We start from the raw sequence: 14633 nt of genomic DNA, 5'->3' as shown, positions 1-14633 counted from the left end.
AAGTCACACAGTTACTTCTGTCTTGTACATTTCACAATGCTTAATAAAACCTCCGTTCACCTTCATTCAAATTCCATTTACATCAGAGTTTATTGTACAAAAGATCTCAGACGAGGACGACACGGTTAAACATAATACAAAGCAAACCTTTTTTTTAAATTTATGGTTATCCAATGTCAATATGTTAACATACACACACAAATTATTTTACAGTATCTGGATATAATTAGCCTGACTTCAACTTTGGTGGTAAAAGAAACATTAAAGTACACTTCAAATCACACAGAACAGGTTGTTTGATAAGTAACATTTGGTCTTCCATTGAAATGAATCATGTCTCAATCACTACAATGAAACACTTTATTTACTGTAATTGTAATTTTCCTCAGTCCCTCTCTTCCAACCCTTCCACCCTAATTCATTACTGTTCTAGGGGGTGTGATAACATGCACTACATACATGTAGACACCAGGGGGAAGCACCATAAAGGAGGACAGTCCTGAGGCAAACACAGCGCTCCTCTGTTCTCTTCAAGGCTGACCCAGACACAAAGGTTACCACTCACACAGGAAATCAAATTAAATATGAAACTGGTTCCATTTCATGTCCCCGGTGTTTTAAATGCTCCACGCAGGTCCACATCTGACCTTTATTTGAGGAAGTGATCTAAAAGTTGGAGCAGATTCGACTGCACTCGTGAACATTGATGCTTGTAAAAATGCATTTAGGTGGGGTGAACGTAAGTAAATACGACTTTTGGTTTGGTCAATAATCTGGAGGTGTTTTGGCCATGATGTGCATGTGTGAAATATAAAGCTGAACAATGCACCTGAATAAAAACAAATGCAGTTAAACGTGTAAAAAGATTTTTTGGTGAAGTTGAAAAAGGCAAGTGCATCCACAGGTTGTGTTCTGCACTAAGATTTAGTTTCAGCACAGTTATACACAGTATTTGTTAGTCCTGATTTAGCAACCCCAAACCTGTGGCACAGAAAAAAAAAAAGCAACGTGACAAAAATACATGCAAAAGACAAACGTGATCTGAAAACAACCATCACAAGTCCGAGCCCTTCATGTGCCATCCTGAGGCCGTAAAAACACCAGGCGAGCCTGTACGGTGAACACACCACAGTTGCACCAGTGTCCAGGAGGAAAAGGTACGTCTGTGCCTTTTAGCCCAGCCGGGTTTGCTGTAGTCAAGTTAGAACAGTCTTTTCATATGTGCAGAAAGTGGCAGTAACCACTCAAACTGCATGGCGGCCCCTCTCACAAAGGCTGAATCTTAAAACTCATCTTGATTCCTCATTATTATTACGCTCGCTCCTCTGGTTGTTGTTAACAAGGACACTGGAGGAGACGAAATAATAAAAAAAAATGAAGACAAGAATTCAGATTCAGCCCGCCAGTCGGGGTGTTTTATCGCTGGTCCGAGGGGTTCGCCAGAGGTAGAGCTCCTTTTCCTTCCCTCTGCCTCCCCACAGCTCAGCCTTTGTTGATGGTGTTGTACGAGGGCTGAGATCCCGGCTCCAGGGGTTTGTTGGCAGCTTTTTCTTTCTGACTTTGACGTTCATTCTCCACAATGGGCTCCCTGTCTTCGTCCAGGTCAGACTCCTCACAGCGCGGCAGCTGCAGGAAGGTGGTCAGGCCGTGCAGGTCGGCCATTTTGTGGAAGGTGCGCAGCAGGAGGTACATCATCATTAGACCCACGAACAGGTAGACTGCGGAGGAAGGGGCAGAGAGACGGGTCAACAACACGATGTGATAATATACTTTTACAAAAGGAAGTCAAAACATGAAGCTGACTTTCACTGGGCCTGAAATGTGGCTCAAACTTTAACAACTCAACACTACTCGTCAACCACTGAGTTTTATAAGATCTGGGAACATCTGCTTTATTTTTGTGTTGATCAAATGCCCACTGATGTGTGTGATTTGTCCCCCTTTTCAGAGTTAGTAAAGATTCATGTTTCAATGCTTAACAACTGGAAATGCTTTAGATTGCTTTTGTAACTCTGGAGAACAATACAGTCAAATATTAAAGTTGTCTCTCCGTTTTTTTAACCAGTCCAACAGGTTTTATTTTCTGGGGTCTTATGAGCATTACAGTGTCACACAACTGCTGGCTTGGCTATAAACAGCAGCTGAGAGTCAGTGGGTTGCAAGTAGAACAGACTGCGGTCCATTTGTTGTGCCGCCTCTTACGTAGTGGCAAGGACGGGAAAGCCGCTTAAACGTAGCGAAGGTCTGACGCCGACTCTCACCTTTATTTTTACAGCTTTTAGCCGCAGAGAGCGTTTCCATTTGAATTCAGCCACCAAAACCCATGACATACATTTAGTCTATTTAGTCTAAATGGGTTACCATGCTGTTGGTTTGTGGGGTATCGGGTTAACGTAAGAAACCACGCACATCTGGCTGCACTGTGCCAACCAGGTGTGCAACCACACAGCACCCACTGACCACACACCACACACAGTGAGGGGAAGGCTTCAACCAGGTCAGTCCAGAGAAACGATACTTTTCAGCTTTATGTTGGGTACTTTTAATTAGAACAGAATTATGAAATAAAAAAATAAAAAATGTGAAATAATATTCTTTATATTTCATTGTGATGATCACAGAGAAGAAGACAGACCAGTAGGAAACTGCTGTTATCAGGTCAAACTGATATAAATCTTCTGTTTATGACTCCTTAAGCTCTGAAAAAAGTCTGACACACACTGGACCCTGGACAGAGGAAACTATTTTAGTAAATCCATTTCCCCAAAAAAGGAGGACAGAAGTGCCCTCGAGTTGGTGGCAAAGGTGAAAACTAAATGTGCTCGACATTTGTTATTTCTGCTCTGATTCTTGCGTTTGCCTTAAAGAAAATACATGTGGTTTTCTTCTGTCACATGTATGCACTAAAGTGCCACCAGAGTTCAGGTCCTGGACAATGGTCTCTCACTACACAAGTAGGCCAACTCTTCAAGATAAACAGTGCAGGATTACTGAGGCCTGAGCTCAGTACATCACACTCACTGTGGGACATGCACAGCTCAGCACCTGCTGGTTGTATATGATCAACTTTGGTCTGAAATGTTTTCAGTCTACAGGTTTAGAGGACAAATTAAGACTATTGAAAGAACAACAGGCAAAAAGAACACTTACATCACCTTTAAATGAAACACTGTAGTACTGAAACACTCACTGTGGTGAGAAACAGAACCTGATGAGTTAAAAGGACTTTGACTCTGTCCAAACTCCGAACTACTGTCCCAAAATATTTTCTCTTCAGCAACACTAGAAATGCTGTGCTGTCACAAAACAGCAGTTTTAAACTTTGCACAGTCAACAGTATGTCAGGGGAGTTTCAACATGTTTGGGTCTTTGGCATTGCACAACTTCAGAATTCACAGTATATGATGATAATGTATGGATTATTGGTGGACAATAATAAGAAATAAGAGCTTCATTGCAGAATGAATCCACTGTATCCACTGACAAACCGGTGGCCGGTGATAAGTGATTTATAATGTGTGAAAATGTCATTTCTAGAATATGTATTCATCGATCATTTCAGGCTGGTAAATTCGTTAATCTCAGACCAAAAATTGTATTTCTTGCTGAGAATACAACGGACTCTTGTTCCCACTGCTGATTGTGATGCTTTCATTTACCTCTACAGCAGACAGTGTGTATTTCCGTATGATCAGTTTTAGCACACAGTACTTCAGCTGTGTTCACAACACCGGTTTCAGGAGACGTCACATCATCGGGCTGTGAGAACAACAGGCCACATCATGCAGTCGGTCACTAATCCTCCTCAGAACCTGCAGGGACTGTTTGGGTTAATCTGACTCGACCTACATCATCATTATATAATACGACCTGTGGGACGAAGAAACAACACGGCCGCTCTGTGTGAACTGCTGGGCCTCCTTCCAAACTGAAGTCAGGGGATTAGCACACAGAGGAGAACACAGCAGCTTCCAGCGTGTCCACCTGGGTCCCTCTGACCAGAAAAGCCAACATGAAATCCTCCCGATTTCAGACAATACGGGAAAGCAAGTGTATAGCAGCACAAAGTTTCTTTAAAAAATGGCCAAAGAAACTCAAGGTCAATCACAGACAGTGGATTTTTCTTGTTTGTTAGACTAATTGTTGCAGGGGGAATTTCACTTATTTTTCAGTCCTGAATACAGCAGACCACATTCATCTCAATAAATGCTGTCAGATATTCACTGTAGAGCTCTCTGACTGAGAGCACAGAGGAACAAAACAACAGCACGGCTACTTTTAGACAAAAAGGTCATTCCAACCCCGATTCAATTACAGAGGAAACACCCGCACAGAGGCTGAAAAACAACAGCACAACTATGAAAATAACCTCCGTCATGTGACCGTGATGCCTCAATCACCAACAAAACAACCACTGGGATCCAGTATGAGGTTTTATGAAGAAGCACATTCACAATAAATGTCTGAATCACATCACTGGGAATGAACCCAAATGGTCTATACACTATGAAATTATATTTTCTTGCCCCCCTCCCGTCAAGCCGACACACTCCTGATAGTCTTAGTTCAACTGCATGAGCAATGTTCCTTTAACTAACACCACAACACATTTATTATGATGCTTATTTCACAGGTTTAGCAATGACCCGCTGCTAACAGAGATCATTTTAACGCTGCATTTTAAACATTTTATAGCCGACAGTGGCAACCATTAGCTTTCCAATAGCACGCAGACTTTGCATTTATAGATGTAGCTTAGCAGCTTAGCATCATGAATAACTGGGTGAAAGGGATGAAAGGTGACTCACAAGATGAATTATGACAAAATCAGCTACTATTATGGGAAATATACTATAAAGAAACAGCACAGGCGACTATTGAGCCAAAGTAGTGCTGCTTTTCTTTGTCAGATTTAATTCTAACCTGTATATGTTTGGGTGTTGGACTTTCATCTTGGTCACTTTGGTTATTTTTACACTATTTTTCAAAATTGTTTGGGCCAAACAATTAGAAAAAAAACAATCCACAGATTAACTGAATGATAATGCAGTTGATTCCAGATAGTTTGGACTGACCGACTAACAGATCCATAGAGCCATAGTGCTAGCAGGGCTAAAACCAAATAAACCAAAAGGCGTGAAAGATGCTCTCTTATCTACGCCATTGCATCTCACAGGGTGCTGTTGCACTGACCCTCTCCAGGTTTTATACAACAAGCTACAAAAAGCCACTGACGCTTTGAAGATCATTTCACTTCTGTTTCATGAATTTTCTCTGAAAGCTGGATTAATTTAAAATGAGCGACACAGGAGAGTGAACTTCAATATCCGGACAGCTAACAGACACATTCAGGGAGCAGTTTTCATTTATGAGGAACTGACCTGTCAACCACGACTTGCTACTGAGAACAGAAGCAGGGAGAGGTGCTACTTCTCACATCAGAGGTGAGAATGAAGGCTGCAGAGGCGAGAGTCTCCCCTCAGAGCAGGAAGAGAAATCATCCTGGAAATACTAGCGTTTGTTATATTCTCAAGAAAGACTCTTAAAACAACTACAGCTCTTCCTCTGGCGTCTGCCTTCATGAAAAACTGTTTATACATCAGCACAATACAATGTGCACTGACCATCATAAGTCCTCCAATGTCTTTCCTGTCACAATAAGTCTGTTTTAAAAGCCATTTTTTCATGACATTGCATTCTCTTTCCTTTGCGTAACAACAAAAAGTGCCTCGTCGTCTTCTCTCTTGGAAGAAGGAGGGGTGGAAAGGTTTCTACAGCAGAGAGAGGACCGGTGAGATTGGTGTGACCGGCTGTGTTCTCTGGTTCTGCGGGGCGCCACCCTGTCGGGTCGGACTCTCATCTTCAGCTCCGCAAGCATGTAGCAGCTGTGTGTGACCCTCACAGGACAAAACCACACCAGACTCGTGTGTGTCATGTGACTCGTGAGCTTTCATTTTAACATACCCACAAGTGCAGTGGGGTTTGTAGTTAAAGTCTTAGTCATCACTGTAGTGAAATACCAATAAGGGTAGGACTTTGCAGACTTTGGCTTTTAAATGATGCTAATTATTTTTGGGTGTTCATATAAGATGCCGTATTGATAAAGGATCTGAATAAATAATGATTCCTACCAGATGAGGCAAAAGATTGTTCCTTATGGCTTATCTGCATGTTCTTTTAAACCAGGTTTGGTCTAGTTAAAATCAGGTGAGCTCCTGAGTCTTTGCTCAGCTGTTAAGATTTAAACTACCCTACTTAAAGGGGCCCTGTGGGGTTTTCTTTTAAACAAACAAAAGTTATGTTTACATTCATTTTTACTCACCAGAATGCATTGTTTGCATCCTTGAGGTCTAACAAACGTGTTGAATGCTTTTCCTTCCTCATAAAACATTTGCAAGATTTAAATCGTTTGTTTGGGTTTTCCCTTCTCCTTAACGCCTTGTTGTGGATGGCGGGAAATTGACTTTTAAAATTTTGAGGGGTGACCAAAAGCGGTATATAAGGACTTGTCACATTCATACACACTGACGGCACAGTCATCAGGAGCCACCAGAATATATCTGCTTTAAAAACCAACTGGACAGGACTGGCAGTACACTTTACTGACTGAACACTTATACACAGTTATCTGGATGTTACATAATACATAAGATCAGACTCAAACAGGGGGGGGGGTGTGTGTGTGTGTGTGTGTGTGTGTGTGTGTGTGTGTGTGTACTGGATCATAACTGGGAAGGTAGTGAAAGGGAGTCATTTTAAGCCACAGCATTTTTCAACACGTCTGTGGTAAATTTCATGTGTGAGTGAGAGTCACTCAAATTAATTTGCATTAACTAAAAACATACAAAGATAAAACGTTCTTTAACAACGCAGGGTTGTGTAATGAAATTCAGGTCATTATGCTACTTATAAAAAACTAAAACTATATATAAAGAGAATGATATACAGTAGAACTGATTAATAAGTCATAAAGACAGTATTTTACATTAAGGAGTGCTGAGAGATGGGAGAAGCTGTCTAGTGTAGGTAAGCATTTAAAACTAATTAGTTAGACCCAGGTTCAGTAAACAGGCGCTGTCGTGAATCTCATTGTATCCTGGACCGTAATCAGACAACAGCTTCTTACCAAACATTTACTGCAGATGACCAGGCATTATACAAAGGAGGAAGTGTTTGAGCCTGACACTGTCACTGTGGGACCGTACAAATGTTCAGACATCAACTGGCTGCAATAATGACGACATAAAAAGACACAAGTAAATAGATTCAGTAGCTGTGAGGATACGGACACACTGATATTAACCGTTTCATCTCTTACTCTTCCAGTTTCAGTGGAGATCAGTGTGAAAGAGTTACTAAAATTAAAAAGGCTAAATATGACTTAAACAATGTGGATGTTTGGGCTGTAGTCTGACTGTACTTTGCCATAATCGGTATAGTTTGGCTGCACTTTTCTGACCTACGAGGGATGTAATAACAACTGCACTCACCCATGACAGTGACCTGGTACAGCGGCCTGTACTTCTGCCCAGGATGTGTCCCCGGAACAAAATCCCCCAGTCCGATGGTGCACAGCGAGATGAAACAGAAGTAGATCCCATCCAGGAACGACCAGGACACCTCTACGGTGCTGAACACGGCTGCCGGCGCCACGAAGAAGCACAACACCACCAGAACCAGCAGCAACACGAAGTGGACGACGGTGGCCGGCCGCGGCTCAATGCCTGAGCGCTGCAGGAGGCCGACCGGAGCGAGGACCAGGGGGTACATGAGCCTCTGGACGCAGGCGGTGAGCACCAGCATGGTGAAGGGGACTCCTATCAGGGCATAGATGATGGAGAAGGCTTTTCCAGTGTCCGACAGAGGAGTGGTGTGACCATAACCTGGAGATTAAGGAAGGGGACAGAGATTGACAGTGGAGGAAGAGGGGGGAACAACAGGAAACACAATGATGAGGACCGTTAAAATGGTAACGGCAGCAGGCAGGAGACGGTGTGACAGCTGTTTCCTGCATTTCTTTATACATTTATAATAACAACTATAACTCTGAATACTTTATTTCCTCAGTTTGAGTCTCTGGAATCTGGGACATGCTATAAGGTGGCGGCTTTGGTAACAGAAAATATTTTTAGGAAGTCATTTATTTCAAGTGCAACCAACATTTAAACTCAAAAACTCAACTCCTGCTAAACAATATTGTACATGATGTTTTAATGTGTTGTTTTTTATTTGTATTCTTCTATTCGTCTGTGACTTTTTTACCACGTTTTCTACATGTTTTGCCTTCATGTGGTTATGTTTTGTTAAGATAAATACAGATTTACACTAAGGTTGTATTCTATTTAACTTTATATCTACATAGCAATAGTGAAATGACTTTAATAAGCTCCATCAATCAGGATCTGGATAGCCTGATCCTATCTGAGAGGCAAAACTCAGGGTGTAAAAAGTGATCCATTCCACTGGAGGTAAGTGAGGATATGAATGTTTTTGTCATTTAAACTTGATACTGTGTGCACACAATGACAGTCACAGACAAGTTAGGGGGGGTTCTCTCATCTGAATCATGATGACTGCACAGACTTCAGGTGTAACATTTCCTCAAAAGGTTTACACAGTTTATAGTTTAATCATAGAAATCACTCAATCATAAGCACAGACTGCCACAGACTCAGTGGTTGTGGTGTCCTAGGTAAAGCTACTGTAAGACAAGTGGTAACAGTAGCACATGATTGGCTCTTAAAATTGGGTTGCAGCCAGACAGCAGCAGTGGTCAGTATCAGGAAACTAAGGCAGGGAGGAAGAAAATACACCCGGGCTCACAGCACAAACTACTCACTGAATATCTGCCAACAGGGACACACTCTGCACCAGGCAGCGCTGTAACTGCTGTAACCGAAATGAGCCGGCTCTGACTGAACTCCATCTCCTCTGTCACATAAAGGAAAGGTGATTGACGGTAACAACACACTATAAAAATATAATGAAAACAATACAGGCGCAGTAAAGAAAAACGCACAATCAACTCAGACACATTAAACTGACACATCTTTCCATAGTACTGACCAGAGTCCGACAGGGAGTTATGGCTCCACAGTGCACTTAAAAAACACCCTGCGTGTGAGCAAAAGAAGTGTCTGTACAAGATCATACATCATGTCATGTGCAAACAATGTAATTGCAGTGGGATTAAAGAAGTTCCTCTTTATTTGAAACTGAAATGGCTGCTTTGAACAGGCAGCTTTCACCCAATCTGTTACTGCATAAACAGGCTACTACACAAACCATGAAAACAGCTTCAGTTGCACAAAATGCATAATTTTACTGAACACAATAGAAGACCTACACATACGCACCATAGTTTCTATGAGTATCAGTAGCATGAAGTTACAGTTCACCAATTATGCCCAGTGCTAATATAACGCTTATTGTAAACATGTACAATTTGTTTTTAGAATTGTTTAACAGGATTATAAAGATACTGGATCTCTATGTAGCTACCCTGGACACATTATATAACAAGATAAATAACTTCACTCTAACTGGAAAACTGATTAAGAGCTTTAAAACATAATTACATCCTCAACGTGATGAAGCTCTGCTAATAGACAGATTGGGATGATGGGTTATAAACGGTGCTGCCTGGCGGTCATTCGAGAAGAAGAGAAGCACTTCATGCGATCAGCACAAAGCTTCCTTTGTCAGAGTCAGCCAACAGGTTGTTATCCATCATCAACGTTCAGGAGCAGAGACTCAAACACAAACACGGTTAGCCGGATGGAAATCACATGTTTAAAGTGGGTGAACTGCTATCAGTGGCGTGAACCTGACAGCTAAACTGCAGGTACAATGAAGTTACAGTAAATTTAGGGAAACACCACATAATGATGCTTTGTGCTGTAAGTTCAGTTTTGGTTTTGAATAGATTTTCCAGTTTATTATTATTTCACTAATTTCCAAGGAAAGTCTGTTTCATGCTACTTTTACTTTTAATTCTCAATAGTTAATTGCTTATATACAACTTAACTTTTGCAATTTTGTCCACTGCATTGCAACTCTATAGTAATTAAACGCCACTAAGAGCTGCAATGAGACATCAGTTGAATTAAAGGTTTAGATGGAGGCTAATTTAGACAAATGCAATCTGTTTAGATACAGATTAGACACACAGCGTTTATGGTTTTTACTGTGTTCAGAAGTTGGACAAGGCGTAGTTATAAGATATTCTGCTGATGTTATGAAAAAGCCAGCCACTGTCATCAATCACAAGTTATTGTAACTCAGCAGCCATTGTGTTTCAAGTTAGAAATTACTGGGACCAACTCAGAGAACATCAAGCATAGCTGTGGCGTCAGCAGGGATGGGAATCGAGAACCGGTTCCAGTTGAGAACCGGGTCCAGTTTTGTCCAATCCATTGGAATCATTTGCCATGGAGCTTATCAATTCCTTTTAGAAATGGCAGCATGTTTTTCTGACAGTTGAGCATCGCAAAACAATGATGTCAAACTTGTGTCTACGCTGCTGGAAAAAGAAGGAGTCGTGGCGGCGAGGAAGAAATGGTCCAAAGCGCGGCTTCATTTCACAAAGGAACTCAAACTACTATAACTCTACTCTTTGTTCAGACTCAGAGATAATACAACTGAAAACCTGTGTGGGCCTACTTTATTCCACACAGAAAATTGTTTAGGAATCAGTGAGGGAATCAACAAAGAATGGGGCCGATAAGCAGAATCCACCGTGGTACTGGTATCAATAAAATATTAAAATGACTTCCCAATCTGTCCACTGTGTACTTCCACAATCTGGTTTTGCAGAACTGGATGGTTCCACGTTAACGTACCTACTGTACACACACAGTAATTATATGCAATGAGGGACTATAACACAACATTTAACTGACATTTTGTGTGTGTTTAGATGAGAAACTGGTAGTTTGTTTACAACCTGAGTCATCATCTGAAAGTTTGTGCTCTCTGGACTGAGAACCTTCAAGTTAAAAACACACGACTGTCAACCATATTAAAGCCTTTAGGAAGTGTCACGTAAGGAAACACATGCAGTATTGTGAAGGAAATTCATGCGTCACACAGAGCAAACAAACTTCTCCTGAACACAAGGGTCACTTCTGTTCTGCTTCATGCCTGAATCTGCATTTCCTCAGTGGCCATGTGAGTGTCTGCAGCAGCCTCCCTGTGAATCTCACTGTGTTTTCATAGTAGTTTTCTTCAATAGTACAAACGCCTTCAGGACCTTCTCTGTGTGATGTTACTACGATGATGCTGCAGTATTTTGGTACAGAGTCCTGGTCACTTTGACAGCGGCAGTGCCCGCCGACAGTCCAAGTCAAGTCCCACATTTCCAGAGAACAGCCTGGGAGTGAGACTCAACAATCGACTTTCTTTCTCCTGAACGACTGACCCCACCTCGAACTCACACAGACTGTGCGATCTGTGAGGCCAGCAACTCAAACAAGGCTAACATTATTGCCACCTGTTGGTGCCCTGGCCATGTATTACGCCATGTAATGTGTTCTATCTATAATCTTAAATAATATATATACAGTTTGCACTAAAACATAAAACTTGAATCTAGTGAGTTTGTGTAGCTTTGTTTCTTCTGACTCTATATTTGTCTTCAACATCCTGTTTCAACAGGAAATTCAGCGTGACTTTTAAGATGGTAAATTCTAAATTTGAATTAGTACCAGTCTCTGTGGCTGTATTACTGTGTGTGATTAAATATTAAGCAGGGAGTTGTTTTATGTACGTGTTCTCAGGATTAGAAAATATGAGGGGTTACGATGCCAATTAGGTATGAATAATATCTGGAAACATAAATGTGCACAATTACGTGAGAGAAGAAGAAAGAAGACAGAGAAACACACAATTCTTATATTAGTGTGACTGTCTCATGTTTTGTTAAAATATATATATCATTGGGAATTGTTAAAACCAAAGCTCAATAAATACATGTCTATATAGAAACACTAATTAATCTGGAACCTCTCAAGTTAATTTTTGATTTTTCAACAGGCGCAGACCAAAATGCCTCTGGACATAATTAGATAGACAAACAACCAATCAGAGCATCATTACTGTAAAACACTACACTAAAATGTGTTTATGAAAACATGGTAAGAAAATGTAGTAATGATTCATATTGGATCAGCACTGCCTCGTTTGACAGGACAGACGTACTTGTGACTTTTCAAATCTGGACCGGTGGCACTCCTCTGTTATTGTATAAAACCCCATGTTAACTAAACAGCTGTGATTGAAATTGGATTGGAAATTGTGTCCAGACATGACTGCCAGAGCAAATGAAACATCAGGAGCTCAGCAGATTCGTCTAGCAAAAGAAAAACAAACTTTTCATCTTATGACCACGCCACCGACCCTCGGGCCTTTAGTCCACCGACTGCAGACACAGCGAGGGCCTCAGGTCAACGTGATAAACATGTGCAAGTCTTAGTTATCCATGTTGTTAAGATATCGAACGCTGGCCTGTGGTCCTACGCGTTGAACTCATCAACCTATCTACATTGCAAAATGACTTTTGGTCTCCAATATGGATCAACGCTGGAGTCTACATTTCCCATGCTGCAACCTGACAGTGTCTCTCATTACGCTCTCCCTGCCTGATAAACAACCACATCTTTCAAACTCCGCTGCCTTGATTGCACTGCAGGCGTTCTGTTAGAAATTCTCTCCAAACCCAAAATAACCCCGGTGTGACTCAGAGTTTAGGAAGCTCCCGCCAGAGCGACGGAAGACATTTTACAGCTGATAACGAGTAAAATGAACTTCATGGGCAAAATGGGCCATTTATATGCCCATTTGGAGTCAGAGGCGCCCACTGCTCTGTGGTTTGACATGCTTTAAGATAAGCTAATATGAGATAAGATGAGATGTCCTTTATTATCCCCTGGGGGAAACTTTTCTTGGGCTCAGCATCAACACATTACAGAACATTAATCTCCAGTAAAACAGTGATGCATGAAAGTATTACACTGGAACAGAACATTGCACGTTCAACAGTAAAAGCAACCCCACAATAAAGTTCTCCGTCACCGTGTAAAGTTTCCACCAGCACAGCGTTTAACTGCTGCTGCTTAAAATCTTAATGGAACAAGTAGGTTTTAAAATGATGGCTCAGTCTTCAGTTTGGAGCAGTAAACTGTCGGCCAGCAGGTAAGTGCTCATATTGAGAGTGAAGGACGTGAGGCCGATCCTTCGCTACTCTCAGTTCCTCTCTAAGCACAGACTTATTATTAATACACTGAAGAGAATGGTGTTCTTTTCAAGACGAATTAACTTAAACTGCACTGGCAGGTAAGCGTACCACACTTGAATACCGTACCTGATTAAACCCACTGCTGCTTGTACAGAATGTCATATTTTTTTTTAAGGTCAATTAACAAACTGAATGAGGAACAACCAGCAGCGAGGATGTGGGTGAAGCATGCACATGAAGTGTGTGCATGTGCAGGTAAAGGTTGAGAACCGCTGCTGTGTTTGGCCCCAGAAAACCTCTGTTATGTATGACAACCCAGCTGCACCCTCCACTTCCTGTAACACCCAGGTCGGGCTGTCTGACATGTTGTACAGTCGGTGTTCAGAGCAAACCACAGACAAGATAACTTTATCAGACCATCAGTGCATTACACCGATAGCTGTCAGTGAAACTTTCTCTTCCCTCATTAACAATGACTCATAATTCCACAATAAAAGCCCCATGAGCCCCTCTGGTCAACAGAAACTCACTCTGAACTCCTCTTCCATATTTGACTGCAGGGATGATGAGGGGATTTTTCAGCTAACTGGCATTTGAGAAAATGTCCCCTGCAGCTGGGGGTTTCTGTTTGTTTTGATCTTTAGCTGCTTTAAGTGAAAGTCACCCAGCTGCAATCTCTCTGAAACATCCATGACACGTGGCAGAAAGTAACGCCATAAAATGAGGACCAGAATTTGACTTCTGTGGTGTTTTATCTCCAATTTAAAGTCAGAAATAAAGCCCTTATACTGGAACGGTGTTTCTGTTTCTACCACAGTTCACAGCGTTATATATACTGTGTAATATTGTTGACTTTGCACTGTGACATCTGCAGGAGTTCTTTCTCAGGAGCTCAGTTGACGCCGGTGGAGTTTTGCGTCCTGCGCAAAGACGCCACCAGGTGACTTTTCTGGCTAAAAACTTCTTTTGTAGTTCGGCTTGAACTCACCGACTGTGGTGACCAGAGTGTTGGCGAAGAACATGGAGGATGCCAGGTCCCAGTTTGAAGGGACGGAGGAGTTTCTGAGGACGGAGACGCCGTACTTGTTGGCCTTCAGCACTTTGACCAGAAAGAGTTCGAGGGACGCGGCGTTGACGCAGCTCAGGTTCAGGAACTCCTGCTTCAGGACTATCATGTCCTCTCGCAGCTTGTCCTCCACCGGCCGCTCGATGCTGGAGAAAACCAGGGCTCCGAACAGCAGGTAGATGATATAAAAGAGGATGAAGCCTGTAAGCAGCAGCCACGACCTGCCTACAGAATGCATGTCTGCGTTTACTCCCTGGTGATCATCAGTGGAGCTGCTGATCCGGAGCCGGGCTGCTTTCTTTTCTTCTCCTCTGTGTGGGAACTTTTTTAGGG

General features: G+C 42.0%; 2 protein-coding genes across 2 annotated transcripts in view; one reads left to right on the top strand and one right to left on the bottom strand.

Moving 5' to 3' along the window:
* The window catches only part of LOC127362650 (rhomboid-related protein 4), a 424067-nt gene that overhangs the window by 21619 nt on the left and 387815 nt on the right, over positions 1–14633 (top strand). The gene's annotated exons all lie outside the window — the stretch shown is intronic.
* On the bottom strand, positions 66–14625 carry kcnk6 (potassium channel, subfamily K, member 6). The gene is made up of 3 exons (XM_051398652.1): positions 14223–14625; positions 7491–7883; positions 66–1718 (listed from the first exon to the last, which is right to left on the bottom strand). The coding sequence occupies exons 1-3, from the start codon at positions 14536–14538 to the stop codon at positions 1483–1485; spliced, it is 945 nt and encodes a 314-aa protein (XP_051254612.1). The 5' UTR covers positions 14539–14625; the 3' UTR covers positions 66–1482.

Source organism: Dicentrarchus labrax, unplaced genomic scaffold (genome assembly GCF_905237075.1).
Source record: "Dicentrarchus labrax unplaced genomic scaffold, dlabrax2021, whole genome shotgun sequence".
Classification (NCBI taxonomy): domain Eukaryota; kingdom Metazoa; phylum Chordata; class Actinopteri; family Moronidae; genus Dicentrarchus; species Dicentrarchus labrax.
This window is presented reverse-complemented; position numbering and strand designations above follow the sequence as displayed.